The 21578-nt window shown below is 40.8% G+C and overlaps 1 protein-coding gene across 6 annotated transcripts; it reads right to left on the bottom strand.

Annotated features, from left to right (window-relative positions):
* Window positions 1-1234: 1234 nt before the first annotated feature.
* On the bottom strand, window positions 1235-21233 carry LOC131678703 (uncharacterized). Of its 6 annotated transcripts, none has more exons than XM_058958968.1 (5): window positions 21139-21233; window positions 20544-20773; window positions 3575-3739; window positions 3449-3504; window positions 1235-3373 (listed from the first exon to the last, which is right to left on the bottom strand). In XM_058958968.1, the coding sequence occupies exons 2-5, from the start codon at window positions 20605-20607 to the stop codon at window positions 3230-3232; spliced, it is 429 nt and encodes a 142-aa protein (XP_058814951.1). In that variant the 5' UTR covers window positions 20608-20773; window positions 21139-21233; the 3' UTR covers window positions 1235-3229. The 6 variants fall into 6 exon arrangements, with proteins under 6 accessions (XP_058814951.1, XP_058814954.1, XP_058814955.1 ...); XM_058958971.1 differs by having other exon boundaries at window positions 21060-21198; XM_058958972.1 differs by having other exon boundaries at window positions 21055-21181.
* Window positions 21234-21578: the final 345 nt, after the last annotated feature.

The raw sequence follows: 21578 nt of genomic DNA, 5'->3' as shown, positions 1-21578 counted from the left end.
CTAAGCTAATGGCATACCTATTTTCCAACGAACTCTTCCGATTATTACAAACTTGATTTCACATGAAAAATATAATACTTCCATTGACTGCTATTGAGTTTTATTCAGTAGGTACTAACTTTTGGTTACGAGTTACAGGTTGGTTGTTGCGGTTACATAGGAATTTCTCATATAAACAGGTACAATCGTAGTGCCTCATAGGTTTAAAATCTATTGAAATGAACATAAAATTACTTCGATTCGCTGGCCTAGATCACTGATGGTGGATCAAAGATTCTTGGAATAAATTGTCCACTATCGATAATTCCGGAAGTCCCGGGTTCCGGACATAATCCAGAACTGAAGCCATTTTGGTGATGACTGAACCAATTTTTACACAATTTACAAATGGATGGTATAATATGAAGTTGGCTGTTGCACCCCCATCCACTGCTCCCCCTCCTTCCTCTCAGAACCTTCCTCAACTATCTCACCCCCCATCTCAGACCAACCTCACATTCCCCCTTGCTTGAAGTTTATATCCAATTTTTAAATTCTAATATAACTGAAGCTGGTTTTAAGGAGCATGTTCTATCCGTGCCTTCAAATTTTTGAATATCTTTTCGATTATCACACAATATGATACATTTTAGGAACCTAATTGATAACTGAACGCGTTGACACCGAAAACGAAAACCCAATTAATTTTATGACAAATATTTTCAACGTACACGCATTTGATGAGAGAATAATATTTCCAAACCAATCCATTCCTACTCGTTAATCCAAATCCTGTTCCTCGTACCTTTGAATAGCAACAAATCTCTTACAATTGTCCCAAATTGCATCAACTCGTTATGGCATTCAGTTCAGTTTCAGCATATAATCGTAAACCATAGTCAAGGTCAATAGCCACCGGCATGTCGTGGTTGATTGGTACAAATTGAATTACATCTCGTTCGCACAGCATGGATTATTGCGGGGATGTTTGATGCATACACCATATACGAACGCGACCTGTAACCAGACTGCTAGCCGATTCCGTTCAATCAACCACTTCCGGTTTGGTATTCGTTTTCATGGGGAGCCGCTCCAAATTTTGCAGCGCATCCGAATGTGTTTCAGCTATGTGCTAGCAAGTGAATGTGCATACGTCAAGAATACGACCAAATAAACATAAGTATTAGACGTTGATGACACTGACCATGCGCAATTCTGTGTCAGGGAAATTTCTTTCCAATAAGTTAACTTGTAATTTTGTTAGACTAAAACTGAATTTTCTTATTTATTTGTCCTAAACGTGTTTGATGTTGTTAGATCTTTAATTACCGATCCTGTTCTTAAAGCCTTTTCTGAATTCAATTTTGTAATACAAAGAAAACCTTCATTTAGCAAAGTAAAATGTCTAAATAAAACATTTCGAAGAAATTGTGTTGTTGAAAAACGATTGCGAACGATATCCGATGGTTGCAGAGAGTAGTTGTAAATGCGATGTAAGTTGCGGGTTTTCCGGAAGTTGGTTTATGTCGCTTAGAACGAAGCATTCCAGGTTGATGAACTGGTTCTTTTTTTGTTAAACTCGAAGTAGGATGCGAAACATAGCAGCCGATCTATCTGTTCCTTCAGAACATTCAACGACAGGATGTAGGTATAGTTATATACCGAAGTTATAGTTTGCTTAACTCTACAAGTTCGTTTTCTTTTTTGTGTTTTATGATTTTGTTTTGAAACATTTTATTAAATTCTAACACTGTTCTATTGTAAGTTCGATTTCATTCAGCGTATAAAGCAGTATATTTTCGTTTATTTAATTTGTTCTTACATAACACTATTGTGAATCTTAGAACGCTAGTTTTCTTTCCGTTTATGTTCCAAAAAATATTCTGATCAGCAAAATACAATGCTTTACCGCTAAGCCAGCACCGACTACTAATCTCGTATAAAAAGTAAAATAAATACTATCTTCTCCTGACCGAGATATTAGTAGAAAATAAAATTTAGATTCAATGGGTGCTCACTAACTAAGTAACATGAACGTGTAGATTCTATTACGGGAGGTGAAGCGACTGGTGGAAGGAATACACTTTCAAGTGCTAAGCGTCCCAAATGTGGCGAACTCATTCCTTCCACGGGCAGTCCTGTATCACTAACAGAAACCCCTTAACATCGTATTTTCTTAGCATCGTAGTATTTATATGTTTTTTTTTGTTGACAGTTACGATAAATCTCTACTATAAGCGAATGTTACTTGTTTAGTTAATTCACATTCATCATTTTCGATAGTTCTTCCGACTAACTATATAGCGCAATAGCTACAACAGAAACAAATATACTGGCAGCACAGGTTTTACATTTCTTTTGCCTTCACGGAGGTCCCAATGAAAACCGATTTAAAACCTCATCCTGAACAAATCATCATGTTAACTTGAACCGAAATAATTTATTTTATTTGTCTTTATTCCGGTAGTCTATACTCGAACTTAGCATAATGTTCAAAAGGTTTTTCTTGAATGTACCTCCATTTTCAAACTGTGACCATTGCTAAACTTAAAACTGAACACTCACAAACTACAGTACATATATTTACATAATATTGCTAGTACCAATACTTGTCTTCGAGTACCAAACACCAGCTCAATCACCTTCACCTTCGACTGCCCTTGCACGCCAATGAGTGAACAAATTATTAAAAACATCATACGAGCGAATGTTACCTTCACTGAACACTTTGCATTTGATTATTTTTCTTTCTGGGACGGAACCGAAACATAATTCCTTTCGTTTCAAACTGCTTATTTATTTTTAGGCAGACTTCTAAAAAACTAATCCGTTATGAGCGAATTTACAAATCATTCAGCTAATCTGGTCGTGTAACTGAAAAATAAACCAATGACTGTTGGAACAAAATAATCGCAACTGGATTTTTGGTTTTGTCATTATCGTCTCGATTTGTATTTATACTATCAAATATGATGTTTGTTTAATCTATTCGATTCTTACCATACGCCTTCCAATATAGCATAGGTTTCTGAACAGATTATAAAATGCCTACTAACTTCATAGCGTGTCCTTATGCTCGGATCTATCAACTGCTTATAGTATTCTGCATTTTTAAATTAGTGTTGTTGTTCATTAGTCGTTTCTATAGTCGGTAACATTACTCTAAATTCAATCAACATAAGAATAAACAGCGGTAAGGGAGTGTTGTTTTATCAAAAACTAAATCTTTCTCCATCTTCACACAACGAGATTAAGCACGAACTAAGAAGGCGAGGGCAGCAGCTAGCAACAGTCCGAGGGTGGCATGCAGCGATGATGCACCGTTGCAGTTGTCCTCGAAGCAGGCACAGACCTCCTGACGACCTCCGAAACCGGAACGCTGATAACATTTACCCTACAAATGCAAAAATGGAGAGAAAAACTCGATTATTTTCAGCTGTAGCTCGCGAAAAACGAAACCAATGCCAACCTTGTAGGAAGATTCATCCCATCCGCAGCCACGGATCACTCTGGTATCCGGAGGAACTGTAAGAAAATAAAGCAAATCAATCGTCATCTGAGCACACCATGCCGTTAAAAGCATCCAGATCCTTACGATTGTTGACGGAGAATTCGATCGACTGGACAATCTTCCGACAGAAGGTATACTTATTGCCATCCTTGTAGGTGTCGCAATCTGTCTGCATGTCCATCGGTGGAATGTCGTACGAACACTGCGAATCCTCTGCACTGTTGCACACGAAGCATTTGATCGCATCACCTGTTGGTTGATACAATTAGAATGTATTATTGATTGCGTTAATTTTTAAATACACAAAGTTACTTGTATACAGAGTGATTGAAATCGAATCAAAAATACTTTGAGTTGATAGTGGTGGTAATTCTGCGCAACCGTGTTCAAAGAAAACGCCGTATGAACAAAAAACAAAGAATGTTTATTTCGATCACTTTGAGAAAACCATAGGGGAACTGTGGGTAAGATGGACAGGCGGGGTAAAACGGACACATGGTTATTTTAGGGCTATAATATTAAAACTTCAATTGTATTGTATGTGTACCCTATCATTATGGGTAACCTTGAATTATGAAACATTTAGCAGGCCTTGAATACTGCTAAACGTGTACAATTGAAGCAAATGTTGATAATCAGTAGTGCAGCTTCGTGCGGATGTAATTTTCAAGTTTCCGATTTTAAGGTTTATCGATGAAAAAATCAATTCATTCGCGGATTTTTTCGTATATTTCGATAAAATAACTCTTAAATGATATCTTCGTGGAAAATATTAGGTAGGTTTATTTATGTGTGAATAAGTACAAACGTTTAAAAAATATGTGTACTGGTGGGGCAAGACGAACAGTCTTGATTAGTTATATTCATTCATCCTTATATCAATGTCAATTTGGTCGGCAATGACTGGGCAGTGCGTAAGCCTCTTGTACCTGAAGGCATAAAATAGACCCCACTTGCGGTCCTTAGCTTCTTGCCCAGTAACTCCTAGCCCTGGCCTCCTCGTGGCGTCGACTGGGATACGAGTAACCTTAGTGAAGATCGGGTAACCAACCCCGGTGGGAACTTTGGTCGTATGCTGGCAGGGAAGGGGGGGTTACCCTTCTTCGGAAGGTGTAAACCTGTCCTGGTGCCCAGGTGGGACCTTAAGCAGTCCTGGCACGATGGCCCACCGGCGAGACAGCCCTTAAAAAACCCACATAACGAACAATACAGAAGAGAATACGACCCAGAACAATCGGCAACGACCCAGGCGACGAATAAGGGATCACGATTGGAAACTCGGAACATGGAACTGCAGATCGCTCGGCTTCGCAGGATGTGACGGGATAATCTACGACAAGCTACACCCCCGCAACTTCGATATCGTGGCGCTGCAGGAACTTTGCTGGACGGGACAGAAGGTGTGGAAAAGCGGGCATCGAGCGGCTACCTTCTACCAGAGCTGTGGTACAACCAACGAGCTGGGAACCGGCTTCATAGTGCTGGGCAAGATGCGCCAACGTGTGATCGGGTGGCAGCCGATCAACGCAAGGATGTGCAAGTTGAGGATCAAAGGCCGTTTCTTCAACTACAGCATCATCAACGTGCACTGCCCACACGAAGGGAGACCCGACGACGAGAAAGAAGCGTTCTACATGCAGCTGGAGCAGACATACGACGGTTGCCCTCTGCGAGACGTGAAAATTGTCATCGGCGACATGAACGCACAGGTAGGAAGGGAGGCAATGTACAGACCGGTGATCGGGCCTAACAGCCTGCATTCCGTATCAAATGACAACGGCCAACGATGTGTGAACTTCGCAGCCTCCCGTGGAATGGTAATCCGAAGCACCTTCTTCCCTCGCAAAGATATCCACAAAGTCACCTGGAGATCACCGGACCAAGTAACAAAAAATCAAATCGACCACGTTCTAATCGACGGTAGATTCTTCTCGGACATCACAAACGTCCGCACTTATCGCAGTGCGAATATAGATTCGGACCACCACCTGGTTGCAGTATGCTTGCGCTCAAAACTTTCGACAGTGCATAGCTCTCGTCGAAGCCGAACGCCGCGGCTAAACATCGAGCGGCTACAAGATGGTAGAGTGGCTCAAGAATACGCGCAGCAGTTGGAAGTGGCACTACCAACGGAAGAGCAGCTAGGCGCACTTGCCCTTGAAGATGGCTGGAGAGATATCCGATCCGCCATAGGTAGCACCGCAGCCACTGCACTAGGTACGGTGGGCCCGGACCGAAGAAGCGACTAGTACGACGGCGAATGCGAGGAGTTAATCGAAGAGAAGAATGCAGCATGGGCGAGAATGCTGCAACACCGCACGAGGGCGAACGAGGCGCGATATAAACAGGCACGGAACAGGCAGAACTCGGTTTTTCGGACCAAAAAGCGCCAGCAGGAAGACCGAGATCGCGAAGCGATGGAGCAGCTGTACCGCGCTAAAGACACACGGAAATTCTACGAGAAGTTGAACCGCTCACGCAGGGGCCATGTACCACAGGCCGACATGTGCAGAGATACAAACGGGAATCTTCTCACGGACCAGTGTGAGGTGATCCAGAGGTGGCGGCAGCACTACGAAGAACACCTGAACGGCGATGCAGCAGACGACGAGGATGGCACGGTAACGCACCTGGGAGCACGCGCGGAAGACATTATACTACCGGCTCCGGATCTCCAAGAAATCCAGGAGATCAGCCGGCTCAAAAATAATAAAGCCGCTGGGGTTGACCAAATACCAAGCGAGCTACTAAAACACGGTGGCGAGCCACTGGCTAAAGCGCTGCACTGGGTGATTACCAAGATTTGGGAGGAGGAGATTTTACCGGAGGAGTGGATGGAAGGTGTCGTGTGTCCTATCTACAAAAAGGGCGACAAGCTGGATTGCTGTAATTACCGAGCAATCACCCTGCTGAACGCCGCCTACAAGGTACTCTCCCAAATACTATGCCGTCGACTATCACCAATTGCAAGAGAGTTCGTGGGGCAGTACCAGGCGGGTTTCATGAGCGAACGATCTACCACGGACCAGGTGTTCGCTCTTCGTCAAGTACTGCAGAAATGCCGCGAGTACAATGTGCCCACACATCATTTGTTCATCGACTTCAAAGCCGCATACGACACTATCGATCGAGATCAGCTATGGCAGATTATGCACGAGTACGGATTCCCGGACAAACTGACGCGATTAGTGAAGGCGACGATGGATCGGGTGATGTGCGTAGTACGTGTCTCAGGGACGCTCTCGAGTCCCTTCGAATCACGCAGAGGGTTACGGCAAGGTGATGGTCTCTCGTGTCTGTTATTTAACATCGCGCTGGAAGGTGTAATAAGAAGAGCAGGGATCGACACGAGTGGTACGATTTTCACAAAGTCCGTTCAGCTACTTGGCTTCGCCGATGACGTTGATATTATTGCACGAAACTTTGAGAAGATGGAGGAAGCCTACATCAGACTGAAAAGAGAAGCCAAGCGCGTCGGACTTGCCATCAACACGTCGAAGACAAAGTACATGATAGGAAGAGGTTCACGAGAAGAGAATGAGAACCGCCCGCTTCGAGTTTGCATCGGTGGCGACGAAATCGAGGTGGTTGAAGAGTTCGTGTACTTGGGCGCACTGGTGACCGCCGACAATGATACCAGCAGAGAGATTCGTAGACGCATCGTGGCAGGAAATCGTGCTTACTTTGGCCTCCGCAAGACACTTCGGTCGAACAGAGTTCGCCGTCGTACGAAGTTGACCATCTACAAGACGCTGATTAGACCGGTAGTTCTCTACGGGCACGAGACCTGGATCATGCTCGTGGAGGACCAACGCGCACTTGGTGTCTTCGAACGGAAAGTGCTGCGTACCATCTACGGTGGAGTCCAGATGGAAGACGGCACATGGAGACGGCGAATGAACCATGAGTTGCATCAGCTGTTGGGGGAGCCGCCCATCTGTCATACCGCGAAAATCGGACGACTACGGTGGGCCGGGCACGTAGCCAGAATGTCGGACAATAGCCCGGTGAAAACGGTTCTCAATTGCAATCCGACCGGTACAAGAAGACGTGGCGCGCAGCGAGCACGATGGATCGGCCAGGTGGAAGACAATTTGCGGACCCTTCGCAGACTGCGTGGCTGGCAACGCGCGGCCATGGACCGAGTGGAATGGAGGAATCTTTTGTATACGGCACAGGCCACTTCGGCCTTAATCTGTTAATAATAATAATATATCAATGTCACGCGTGTAGAAATGAAATTTTAGCAGTCAAACGATCCAGTTAGATGAAGTCTTACATGCAGTAGACTGTAGGATGTACGTTAATGTGACCGAGGTTAAATAAGGAATTCCTAGAACCTAGAAATGGTAGACGATTTTGTGCAGGCCCCTACTCTGTCTGTGTGTATTCGAGGAACTGATGTTACCAATCACGCATTTAATATATAGGGTAACCAACCTAATTTGGACCCCTACATATTTTGGACCCTGTTAATGTATTTGCCTCCTACACTGCCAAGTTTCAACATTTTTTTATTCAACATTTTGAAAAGATTTTTCTTTCGCGACGTTGTGTAACGGTTAAGTTGGAGTAACTTAATAAAGGGTACTATTTATCCATATGTTTGTACGAGCAATATAAATCTATGTTGTTGTAGGGGTTCCTTAAAATCTCATCCACAATTTTGATGAGGCAAACAATTAAAAGGATAAAAAAGAAATAGATTGTTTGCCCACTACACCAGAATATAGTTTTATATCTCGATATATTGCAGTTGTGTAGCTGTCATATTTTCAACAAAGTTGTTTAAAATGACATTATCAACAACTTTACTGAAGATGCCTCCATAATTACTTCTAGGACATTTAATCATCAACATTAATATATCAAACAAAACGCTTTTTATGTTGAATAGCTTCTTCTAGGTTGGTAAACTTTCAAAGTTGATGGTTTCGAAATTATATGATCTTGACCGTTACAAAAGTTTTTGAACATTTATTCCACTTTAAAATTGCACTTTGCATTTGCATTCTCTGGCTTCATTGACATATTATAAAAGGCATATGCTAGACTAATTGTGTTTCTGAACTAATTAAACTAGTGAAACTAATTTATCAAACTTACGTTAAATTTCAGCATGTTCGAAAAGCAACGATTTTCATTAACCCACACCCCCCCCCCCCCATGCCAAATTTCTGGCTGCGCCACTGCTGCTTATTGATCAGTAGATGGGCCTAGAACGGTATTCTGGTTGCAGTTGAAAACTGAAAAATCCAACCAACGACAATCGAATCTTCTCTGGCTATAAGCAATGGAATCATGTCAGAAGTAGCGCGCTGTATTCGTACAATGATGCGCTATACAGCACACTACTTCCAAACATCATGGATTATGTACTAAACATGAGAAAAAACGATTGTCTCTGGTTGAATTTTTCAGGTTTCAACTGTAACGATAATATATGCAATCGAATTAAGCCATGAAATTGAACAGAAACGCAGCTATATATCGCAACAAGATAATACGGACGAGGGAAAACAGGAAAATCTATTCTTAGAGTTGTCCGTGAACTGTGATTTATCCACAATCAGTTTTTTGCAAAAAATGTGCGTCAGTTAAACATAAGTAGGGTAGGGACTAGCGTCACCGGCTTGTGATTAACGAAGCGAAAACAAAAAATAGCGTGCGGAAACACACAGTCCAAAAATAAAAGTAAAAATTGCGAATTTCCAACAATGTTCTTTTTGGATCACATAGGGTAAAGTGCCTATTTTCACCATACTAAGGAGGGTGCCTCACTAATTAATTAATTTCTCAGTCTACAATCGATGGAATACGAAAAAAAATTACAATAACTCTGCTCTGCTCTGCTTCGTTGTTGAAAACCAAGATAATAACACAAATGACATGAAAACAGGAAAATTCTCGTGTTTGAATGCCACGAAAACTCGAATCGAGTGTCCCTATTGTTGCGCCACCATTTGACTCAATGTGTTGAACAAAGATGGCAGACGCTGCTCTAACCAACGACCAACTCTAACAACGACAAATAGATAGAGTGGTAATAGAAACATGGCGAAAATGGGCTCATCACCCTATATACAGGCCAAATGAAACAACTTCCCTGCCTAATGCAGAAGACTACACATTTTCATCCGTGAAACGTGGGCATTGGTTTTCAACATATTATTTCCTTTCACTTGACCAGGAGCCTCCATCCAGAGGGACACATTGCGTATTTATTAAATTAATTAGTTTCTGAACACTTTCTTATATTCGCACATCACATCTTATTCCGCAATGTCAACATGAATGTATGGAATTCAAAAGAAGTACTTCGTTATAGTCTATACATAGCCAGTGTTTATTTATTATTCGTGGCAAACACAAACGTATTCCGTTCTGCGTTCTGCTGACATTGATTATTCAGAATCGGACACAACCGCGACTTGCCGGGGGAGGGAATGCCTAGTGATTTGAAACAGTGCAGATCAATTAACCCATTCATGCCCATGTTGTTTGTGGACAACAACGTTTTTAAACAGCTATAACTTGCTTTTGCTCACATAAACAAGTAAGGCTCAATGTGATTATTGCCTTTAATTTGAGTACTAACAGTTACAAGGATCAACTCTAGAACTGAAGCTATTGCAATTAATCTGATTGTATTCCGATGGAGCAGTGCTGCCAGGGACAGTTTACGTTGACGGAAAATGATTTTTTCATATATCTTCGTTATGGTGCAATATTATTGAAAACTGACCAAAATTATCAATTTAGACTGTCATTGGCTACGTTTTCCACGTAATTGGACTATTGTAATTATTCTAGGAGAATTGTATTGAGTATTAGAAGGTAAAAACTGACCAGCTTCTAGCACTGCTATGGAAGCACCTATCTTTATGAAAATAGGCTTTTCGTGTTTCTTGACCCCACCGTTTTCAAGGAAAAATAGTTTTAAACCCTACATGCACTAGAAAAAAAAAGTTGGGCATGAAAGGGTTAATAGATTCATTTAAAAGCAATTTGATTCCAGGTTGATCCCTGAACGTGGGTAGTCTAAATAACTAAATTTAAATATATTCATAGGCTGCAGAATGAAAAATCCGAACTACGTTAAAATAATGCTTTAGTTTTCATGAAGATTTAGAGAAGTGCAACGAAACTAAAACTTGTAGAACAACCACGCTGTTCAAAGATTTCTAAATTGGGTAATTAAGTCATGCACTGGTTTTGGGTTTATCCGATGCAGTTGATACGAGAGAGTTAGAAATATGTAGTGAAATTTTCAATTAATCGTCCCGTCCCCGTTCTATCTTTGAACCCTTAAAATTGCGAAAAACTACTGAAAAATATCGATCATAAAATTTGCAAAAAACTCATTCTTTTCATGTGTCTCTTTTGGAATGGTAGCGTTCACGTCCTCTATGTGATGAAAGTTTGAACCAAGACTTTTAAGCTAAATGATGGCAACTATTTAACTAAACCAAATCGTTTTTTTTACAAAAAATACTAGTGCTTAGTGTGGATATTTTCTGTGACTCCTACGTGTAGAAGACAAAAGGTTAAGTCGCCGGGAAACTCTAAGCTTGCTCATACGCTTTTCTTGAACTTTCTTCCTTCAACTCCTTGCTCTTCCTTGAATCAATATTGTATCCAAGTTTGCACGCAACGCCAGTATAGCATTTGCTGGCCGATCGTAACACCGGCTAGTGGAAAGTTGCTACTTGCAGGTGGCATTTCAAAACGGCAGTTTTATTTCTTACACACATTGAAAACTTTACTTGTATGTCAGTTCCCAGTGCTACAACATAAAAATAATACGTTAATGGGAATCGACTAATGATTAATCAGCACGCGCTATCAGACTCCGTGCTCTTTGCGACTGCGCTAAAAGTTTGATAACAATTCCTAGAGGAATATGATCGATCTGTGTAGTCTTCGACGAAGTTGTCAATAAAATCATCTTTCATACTCTTACTAGCGATAATGTATACAGTGTCATCTAACGGAAATAATGCGAGATAGTACATTTCGTCAAAAGAAAGTTCCATTCAAACTTCGGTTTGGTCCAATACACAGTGGTCCCAAAGAGCAAAAAAGGGTTTTTTTTAGATTGCGTCAAAACGGTTGACTTTAGCAATAGGATGTCTTTGAGAAAGTTTCTTGGAGTAGAACTCCCCTTCTTTCTGTCTTATCAGATTAATGATTAATTCCCCTAATAGTGAGTTACGAAATTTATTTTCTCCAATAATTCAGATATACAAATACTTACTTCAGCAAAGTTGTAGAGAAACTCGTTACAAACATTTTACCCGAAGACTTCAACTCTCTATCTTTTAAGGTTTTTGAGATATGGGACATTATTTGTAAAAGGCCCCTTAAAAACAGTTTTTTCATCATAAGTTTTTTTTGCATTATATAAATATTCTAAAACATTGTTTGGACTATTAAACTGCATTACTTTGCCGAAGACGGAAATTTGCTATCGCTAGTATGTGTGGAGATATTCACGTTTTTTTATTGAAATTAGCTCTTTTTCCAATGCCGATAACTTTTAAACGGGCAAAAACTGGCAAACCACTTTGTAAACAAAGGTTAAAACATCTATAATCGAAATAAAAAAACTAACAGTAATATATGGTGATGTATTTAATGCCGGAAAAGCTCTAGTATGGACAAACTTAGGCTCTAGTATTTCCATAGAGGGCCGCCTTGGGGAGATCTGATTTTTCCAGCATTTGTTGTGCTTTTCTTGCACTTTAATTTGTTTACAAAGTGGTTTGCCCGTTTTTGCCCGTTTAAAAGTTATCGGCATTGGAAAAAGAGCTAATTTCAATCAAAAAACGTGAATATCTCCACACATACTAGCGATAGCAAGTTTCCGTCTTCGGCAAAGTAATGCAGTTTAATAGTCCAAACAATGTTTTAGAACATTTATATAATGGAAAAAAACTTATGATGAAAAAACTGTTTTTAAGGGGCCTTTTACAAATAATGTCCCATATCTCAAAAACCTTAAAAGATAGAGAGTTGAAGTCTTCGGGTAAAATGTTTGTAACGAGTTTCTCTACAACTTTGCTGAAGTAAGTATTTGTCTATCTGAATTATTGGAGAAAATAAATTTCGTAACTCACTATTAGGGGAATTAATCATTAATCTGATAAGACAGAAAGAAGGGGAGTTCTACTCCAAGAAACTTTCTCAAAGACACCATATTGCTAAAGTCAACCGTTTTTACGCAATCTAAAAAACCCCCTTTTTTGCTCTTTGGGACCACTGTGCAATAGCTGGACGATTTCATCCAAATTTTAAGCAGACACCGAGACTAAGAATAGATTGGTGGACGATGCAGTTTTTGAAAGTTCATTTTTTTATGGGCAGAGTACAAGCAGAAGTTGATCTGCCCAAGCGTGAAAATGTTTCGGTTGCTGAAGAAGCGAAAAAACTTTACCGCCATAGCCAGAAACGGTTTTTCTTTTGAGAACTATCGCTACCAGAAGTCACCTAAAGTACTCGGTAAAGGATGCAAAATAAAAGGATGGCCCAATCCCACTACAACCGTTCCGATTATTATGAAATATGCGACTAGAGAATTTATTCGATCGTATCGCATGCTGCCTGACGGACGTTTCAGAGCGTAATCCATTCATCGAACGTTCGATCCCCCGTCAGGAAGGATCCTTTGTGGTGTATAGGATCGTAGCACTAACCGTGCAACTGTTCTGCATACTAAGAATCGGCTACGAGGTCTGCTCAAACAAAAGTTCGATATCGGAAAGGCTTTGCTTTTTTACATCCCGTTCAATCATCCGGCCGTAGCACAAGCCCACGATGATGTGCTGCAAACCATCCATCTGACTGTTATATTTGTCCATACTATCATCACTATTGCTATCTTGAAGGTCAGGGGCGATTGTTTTCATTTGCTTTTTCGATTTTTTACTACGGTCGTAAGACCTTCTTCCTTGGCATATGCGTCTTTCTTGGTGTGACTGATTGTTGCTACAAATGAATTTTGTGTAGTCTATTTGTTTTGTTTATTTGTTTTCTTTGTTGTACCGTCACCAACAGACCCCTTAGCCCCAATGGTGGTTACATAAACTAATTACATTTCAGAATGCACATTATTTTAGTTTTTATCGAATTCCTTGTCAGATTGAAGTCAAAAGCCATCGATACACTGTTAAACACACGCTGGAGTCCGGTAACTGCGCTCTGGCTGTTGACTTCAATAAAGTAGAGGAGGAATATCACTGGACCGAGATGGCTTCCTTGTGGGATGCCGGGTGTAGCGAAGAAGTCGTTGATGGTTAACCGCCATTGCTCGTCTGTGATTTAAATTCGATTGTCAAATTATTTCCTCGTTCTGTGTGAGTCTAAGCTACAAACGGCCAAAACGAACGATAACTAGTAGCCTCTCAATCAAGTGTGCATTTTCTCAAGAACAAAGGAAAAAATGTATTTGTTCTTACCGCCCTAAGTGCCTTCAAATTATGATCCATTCGACGGAGTATTCGTAAGGTGGAATATTTTTTTAATTTGAAAATGGAGTTTAGACTTACGGAAGTTGCCTATCTTCAGTATCATACTCTGCACAATGCAGTGCTGATATCATTCAACATATTAGGCCAAGCAGAGAGGACTGTTTTACATAACAACTTAAAACACGTGCTTGAAAGTGGCAGCGTTAGATTTAAGTATACCATGTAATTGGAAAATAATCATAAAGATGTAACGCTATATTGACCTATCTTCGCGTACCCCCGTGAGCGCAACGCAAAATACATATCGAAATTCCGAGAAGTAGAATCCGGCATACCATATACTTCCAATGTATTCCAAACGGTGTTCTTGCGAAGAGGATGCGACTCGGAAAAACTATTTCCTCCTACTTGACTGTACAATTCAAAAATAACGATATTCGACATTAACATTAAGGAGATTGGATGATTGGAGTGATCGGCAAGAGAAACGTGACTCTCAAGCTGCACTAGGCGAGCAGATAAATGTTTTCCCGCTGCGAAAGAAAATCTCCACTCGTAATTGAGAATTAAGTGCACGAAATCCGATGCAGGCTTGTTTTGGTTTAATTTAACTTAAGGTAAATATTTAAAAGACCCACGGCTTTAGTTGCAGTAATGAACCAAACCAAAAAAAAACGAATCAAGAAAATTAAAATATTACGTGTCGAAGGCGGAATCTTTGTATTGGTTGTGGTTAATGATTTTATTTGACGGTTTCCGTAGTGTGCAGATTGTTCATAAATCTGACTCGTGGTGCTTAGATTGTCATAAGTGCACAACGTAGTCTATGCATAGAGGGTGTCGTGTTCCAGGATCACGAAAGAAGGAATAGATCGGTGCAGCTAAACACCGTTGGCAATACCGAAAATTAAATGAAGACTACTTCACAGTATGGCAACATGAGTCTGTGGGTTGCAGTATCAGGTGTACCCGGAGACGAATCGTGCAGTCGAACCGCGACCGTACCATCGTCTGTATAGACAAGGTTCTCGACCTTAACGTTATCATGTTCAACAAAATGTTCCAGGCTGTTAATATAGATCAAATCATCTATTTGCATTTGATTGTGGAACTGATTCAGTATAATTTTGTAACCGGAAATACACACTATCACTTTCAATCAGTACTCCATCTCTCACGCGGGCGAGTGAATTCTAGAAGTTTTGAAGTGTGCCAAAAAGCCGTCTAGCAGGCATCCTTGTTGCATGCCTGGGACCATTTGTAAAAAAATGATCGGTTCAAATCTACCTCGCGTCATAGGGCTAAAGGCTACTGTAGACCTCAGGAATTTGATCGCAGGATTTTGCTCCCCATGTATTTCAAATAGGAGATGGATTTTCATTTTCCGTGACGGAAAAAAGCCTACACAAAAAAATCAAGATTCCTAAAGTGAAAACCTAATTCTGATAAACGTCATGGATTTTCAAAATTCTCTACACAAAATCCGGGCGGAAACAATTCAACAAGAATCAACAAATCCAATGCCACCTAAAAAGTAATCAGCCGAAAGAGTCACAACCTTCCCGCCTCTGCCGGAACCGTTCAGGTATCCCAAATAACACTTGCATAATTAGAAAAAGGCAAAGTTCACTGATTTTTCATGCAATCAAATAGTGATGGGTTAAACGGTGAATCGTCTATTAATATGAATTAGGTTTTACACCAACCGACATAAACCCACAAAATGAGCTGGTTGAACTTCATTTGACCATTCTCGGTGGTTTGTTTACATTGGAGTTATGTGAGTTCAAATGTAAAAGATGAGCACCCGTTATATTCGAACTCACGCAACTAACAAACCACCGAGAATTGTCAAACACAGCTCCTTGTTAGGCAGCCATTTTATCCTAGCCTAGCCTTTGTTAAAATCAAAACAACCCAATGCTATTGCACGGGCGACATGGGCCTAGAGGCGGCTAGGCCCATCATATGTTGACTACTGTCAAAGTCTGTATATCTCCATAGCGGATGACAGGAGTGACACTCCCCTGGTAAAACATGAATGTCGTCATCTTATGGCGATTTCGCTTGAACCTGAAACTGAGTCAGGTTCTAACCCCAACCGCTGTCAGTTCATACATTTTGACAGCAGTTGGGGTTAGGAACTGACTCAGTTTCGCCTCAAACGAAAACCACATTATAGAACTCAATAGGCTATTGAATACTTTACGGTGACGTCACAAATGAGCTGTATGTTCATTTTTGACAGTTCGCTGTTTAGATGGACTTAGAAAAATTCTTTACGATTTTCTAGATTCGAGCGAATCTAGTTGCCCACAAATTTTTCTAAGTCCATGTAAACAGTACAATCCAACTGTCGAAAAAACTGAGGTTAACTGATTCAGTAAAGAACCTAATATACAGAAAAAATTGACAGTTCTATCAGTTCTTTTACGGCAGCCATTGCGAAAGCAGTGAAGCAACTACGTTCGATGGTTCGCAATTACCACAGGCTCCACCTCGGAGCGAGGAAACCCGCAATCGTGGTGCACTTTGTTTCGGTCAGTATATACCAGATCCTGTCGCTCCTGAAGAAAGTTGAAAGCATCGAGGTTTTGTGTGACTGGACTGCAACCAACGCTGAAGCGGAAAAAGAAGGCCAATGTGAAGGAAATCTCCAGCGCCTCTGGCCGGCAAGTTGATGCAACCGGTCAGATGGTCATAAAGTATTTAACACTCATGGACATCGTCATGAGAAAGCTCCAGGCCGCCGTGTCGGACGCGCAAGGAGCCACCCTAAAGCAGCGACTGAATGTGCCCATCAAGGAAGTCTTCGCTACAAAGCACAACGTGGTTGTGATCATGGACTACGAGATGTACCTGTTGTTCGACGGCATTTGCTGGCAGGGAACCGGCTTGTTCACATCCCATAAAAAGGAGATGAACAGCGTCGTAGAGTACATCTCTCACACGAAGTTCCCAAACACGATCCTCTTGTGGTAGTGAGAAGGGCCTTATGACCTTAATCCCCGTGATCAGAAAAATCTTCAAGATAGAGTTCACCCTACTAAGAACTAATCTCGGAGCTCAACCAAGCCTCAAATCATATCCATCATCATCATAGATCCATGTAGGTGTGGGTAATCATTTCTTACTATCAATACAGCATTTTTGTATTTCCTACCATAGTAATAGGCCTGTGCAAAAATTACTTCCGATGACATTGGCTCGGCTCGAGGTAACATGGATATCGATATAAAATCGACTCCCCCGCTCAAGCTATAGCATAGCCATGCTCCTCAAGCGGGCCCTTCGTGATCTTTTCCTTTGCCAAAGACAAAACATGTTTAATTCTATTGGAGATTTCTTGAGTTCTAACGTAATGATATCCGGTTGTAACGGAAATATCAAAAATTCGCCTTGATAAGCTTAGGTTGGTGGTAAATAGTTTGAAGGAGGCAAATGATATTTCTGGATTCATGCCATTTGCGAAGCAGTACAGAGTATATGTACCAGCTAACCAGGTCGAAATAGATGGGATCGTTTCCGATTGGAGTTTGAATTGCGCGGATTTGTTGAAACGCGGGGTTCGCTGTTTTAAAGATCCCATGCTTCAGCCAGTAAAGATACTAGAATGTATCAGGTGACGGGAGGACATTTGTCAACTCACACTCTTATCGGTTGATCTTCGCTTACCTAACTATCTCCTCTTTTAAAAGATTCGTCTACCTATTCGGCTTTTTGCGCCTTGGTTAGGAACTGCAATAATTCCAAACTGTTGAGCACACAGCTTTCCATTGTAGTAATACGACTCGTTTTGGAAAATGGGGTGGGAATCATGTGGATTATTCCAGTGGAAGAGATATTACAAGGGGCTCTACTGTTAGGGAAGTCCACATGATCTCTCGATATGTCCAATATATAAACAGTGTGAGGAGAATTCGAAGCATTCCCTTCAGGAACGCTTTAAACGATATTTTGCTCTAAAAATAACAGTTCGAAGAAATACTTGTGCAAAACCGAAGCAAGTAGTTGCTGGTCCCAGAAATCTGAACACGCAAAAGGTGGACTTCCTGGTGAGAGGGTATGATATCTGTTCAAAGGACTGATCATAAATCAGGCCTTAGCTGCAGTATATGGTCCCTATCCAACAAGACATCTAAATGCGGAAGAGACTAGCTAGAAAAGGAAACAAGTATTATGATTGCTGGTGGAGCAAAGGGTTAATGTTAACCTCCTTTTCACCCAGAAGGCTACCATAACCATGAGAACCTCTAGAGGCTATCTATCAGGAGGAATGCTGTCACCTCTTCTCTGAACCATGGTTTTTGTCCACTGAATGAACTAAATTGTCAGGGATTCAAAATATTGTCGAACCCAATCTAGAAGACAGCTATTATTTTATTATATCGATTTTTTCATTTTCTGAAAATTCCAGACAAATTGGACTATTATATATAGAGATAAATAACTTTGAATGGAATTGTTTTTTACCTGAAAGCAAATCGTACACAAAACTTGGCGTTCCGTTTAATTACTTTGAATCGTTAATTTATTGAGTTTTTTGATAAATTCTTAGGCAAAACATATGCTTTTAATCCTCCCCATTTTCTTCATCATAAGCAATTTTGAAAAATTATGCATCAAGGACAAGATTCAAGCGGGTCTCAAAAATAGTATAAAAAAAGTTACCACTTGATGGATCCCGAAAATTTACCGTTTCTTTTCGTGTGTACGAGTTCTAAATGATTAGCTAGGCTTTTACCGCTGAATCAAATACATAACCTAAATATTTAGCAACGAATCAGGGCAGAGAAGTAATATAGGAACATTCTTGTTGTTGCTGTTTTGAAATTCAGAGAGGGAGTTTCCAACATTCAAAATTTTGTTTACAAATTCGTGAATAAGATATACGCTGTGTTAGGAGGGCGTGCCATAACAATTGTTTCAATGTAACCATTTTGTGTTTCTTTTTTTAACTATGAGTGCGGTCATGTCAGCTGCCATATACTGAAGAGCTGAAATTGAAAACGTAATATCAATTTACTAGAATTATCGTTTCATAGATTTTAAAAGTATGTTCAGGACAAAAATGTGAAAATTACATATTTTTCTTAAGTTCTTCCAATATTTAGAATATTTAATATTTTGACTGAAGCTTAGATTTAACTAGAATCACAGGTTTTTTTATTAGAACATTTAGCTTCAGAGAAACAGAACAACTAGAATCGCTCTCATATGAGACAAACGCGCCACATTCGAAAAAAGTTGCAAACCTTCAAACTCCATAATGCTTACAGACAAAAAGCTGATAAAAATAAGAAGTAGTTAAAGTCGGTAGCTATAAAAATCCGCACTTTAGTGCAGTATTATTAAGCTTTTGGTGGACCCCAGCCGTTAATTCTTGGATAGATATGCGACTCCTTGTGCTTGACATACAATCCACGAATCTGCACACAATCCGCAAGCAAAACTCAATAACCTTAATAACAGAAAATGTTGAAAATTTATACAGTGAGTTCACGCTCAAACGTCTGATCCAGTGAAGTGTAGAAGTACTATCACATTGAATCAGTGCAAATGTGTACAACGTTGATCGCAGTGAGCAATTTGGTTTCACACTCCACAGTCGAATTTGATTTCATTGTAAATTTCAAATTACCGCGACTCACTAAACGACCAGCATGCGTACTCCACAACACTCTTTTAATCAACCGATACTCGTAAGAACTGCGCACGAATGATAAACGAATCAGCTGACATCCAACAGGTAGTCCGCTAGTTCGTACCTATCTCAAGCCATGTTCCAATACTTTTATGATTTCAGCAAACTCAAGCTGACCTCGAAAAAACATCTGAACAGTTCAACAATACACAAATTCCAGCACATATGCTTGCATGCCTCAATTGCTGTAAATATTAATATACGAGTCATAAAATACTCTTCCAGATCCTCTCCCTTTGTTAGCACCATTTCTCGAACGCAGTGTACAATAATGTGCTTATATACAATTTCGCGCCAGAAGGAGTTAATCGATTACCATTGAGATTGTTTACGACGAGTGCAATTTGCCACTTGAATCAACATCACAACTAGAGCAAACGGAGTACACTCAGGAAATACACCCTAACGGGCCCCCTTAGTACGAAAGTAGTCACGAAGGAAACTTTTCGTTTCTCACTCTTAATCGTTTACTCACTACACTCTCTCACCGGTATGAACTAGCAGCGGCAGCGAACAACGGAAAGCACACGACAGGATATCGATCGGGCAAATTTTTCCACCCAAACCACCCACCCACAGTCGCCATCACGCTTCCACTGGCACCCCTAAAGTCAGACCGTCTGTCTCCAGCATAAAACACTTCGACCCTTCTTACATAACGTGTCCTTTGTGTCGATTGCTTTATTTCTGGTAACCTGCAGTGCGTGTGTTTTCAAATTTATAGGCTTGTTATTGGCTTTGAAAACTACTGATTCAAAAGTTTTATCCTTTTCGAACAATATGCTCAAATTACATTGCACTGCATCTAAAATGTTTGTTTCATCGCAATCCGTAGAAAATCGATTTAACCGATGCCCTTTTTTCCGAAGAAAAATCTTACCTCGTTGCACAACAAATATCAGCAGTAGGACACTGGCCAGGATTATCGATTGCAGCACAGCCATGTTGGGTTCGGGATTTTATGAAATCGCAGCTCTAGTTCTCGGAGGGGGACACAGCTGAACACTTCCGGTTTCACTTCGTTCGCTGCTGACTTTCTCGCACGGCAATACACCTAAAAGTCGCACGCGTGTAATTTGTCGCTAACACGGGTCGCTTCCACACCGCTCACTGTCAGTTGGAAAGGGATGTGAATAATTTTCCAATCAAATCCAGATTCACAATTCGGCACACACCACCCCGTCCAGTTGTAAACCATGAAAAAGTTGTACTAGGGGAACCCGGACTGCAAAATCAGCACATGAACCAGTCACACGGTTTCATCAATCAATAGTGGACAGCAGAGGCGAAAAAATGTTGCTTCCAGCCACTGAAAATTGTGTAACCGTGCCGAGTTCTCCTACCACACCTTCTCAATCAGAACAGTTGGAACAGCTTTGCTCTCCTGCAACCTTACTACGACTGCTGATTGGCACGGTTCTGCTGCGAATTGTGAATCCGACTGATGGGTGGTAGGCAATAGTAGAATGTATTACCCGGAGAACTTGCTTCGCAGAACACGAGACACACGCGATGAGGACCAGCGACCGATCGAAGACAGACTGTGAGCTACAAACGGCGTGACTTCTGCTCAATGCTCTACAAAAAAACGGCAAACTCCGCGAATTGTCTCCGCGTGGTAAGTAACGGGAGATTGGAATCGTACATCCCGTTTCCGTTAATAATTGTCTCTCTCTCTCGTCAGTCCGATTCTCTCTGGTTTGGTAAAAAAATGGCGCGCAAGGATCTCGCGCGCGGGCTTGTCAATTTTTCAACAGTTGAATACACGTGTTAGACTGAGTATTCATTATAAAATTATGATGATTTGATCCACAACATTAAGAAAGTGCATTTTTTTGCTTATTAGGCTGGGTCACACTTTAATGGAAAAAAACACAAACATTTTGAGTTCCTTTCGTAGACTCACATTAGGCCC

Source organism: Topomyia yanbarensis, chromosome 2 (genome assembly GCF_030247195.1).
Source record: "Topomyia yanbarensis strain Yona2022 chromosome 2, ASM3024719v1, whole genome shotgun sequence".
NCBI classification, from domain to species: Eukaryota; Metazoa; Arthropoda; class Insecta; order Diptera; family Culicidae; genus Topomyia; species Topomyia yanbarensis.
Note: the sequence above shows the minus strand (reverse complement) of the source record. Positions and strands in the feature narration are given on the sequence as shown.

Bases quoted from the DNA above. Each gene is read 5' to 3' on its own strand.
- LOC131678703 (XM_058958968.1), bottom strand. From the start codon at position 20,607: ATGGCTGTGCTGCAATCGATAATCCTGGCCAGTGTCCTACTGCTGATA. The intron at 3,740-20,543 runs GTAAGATTTTTC...ATCAACCAACAG, and splicing joins GATATTTGTTGTGCAACGAG to GTGATGCGATCAAATGCTTC. The intron at 3,374-3,448 runs GTTGGCATTGGT...TTGCATTTGTAG, and splicing joins GGGATGAATCTTCCTACAAG to GGTAAATGTTATCAGCGTTC.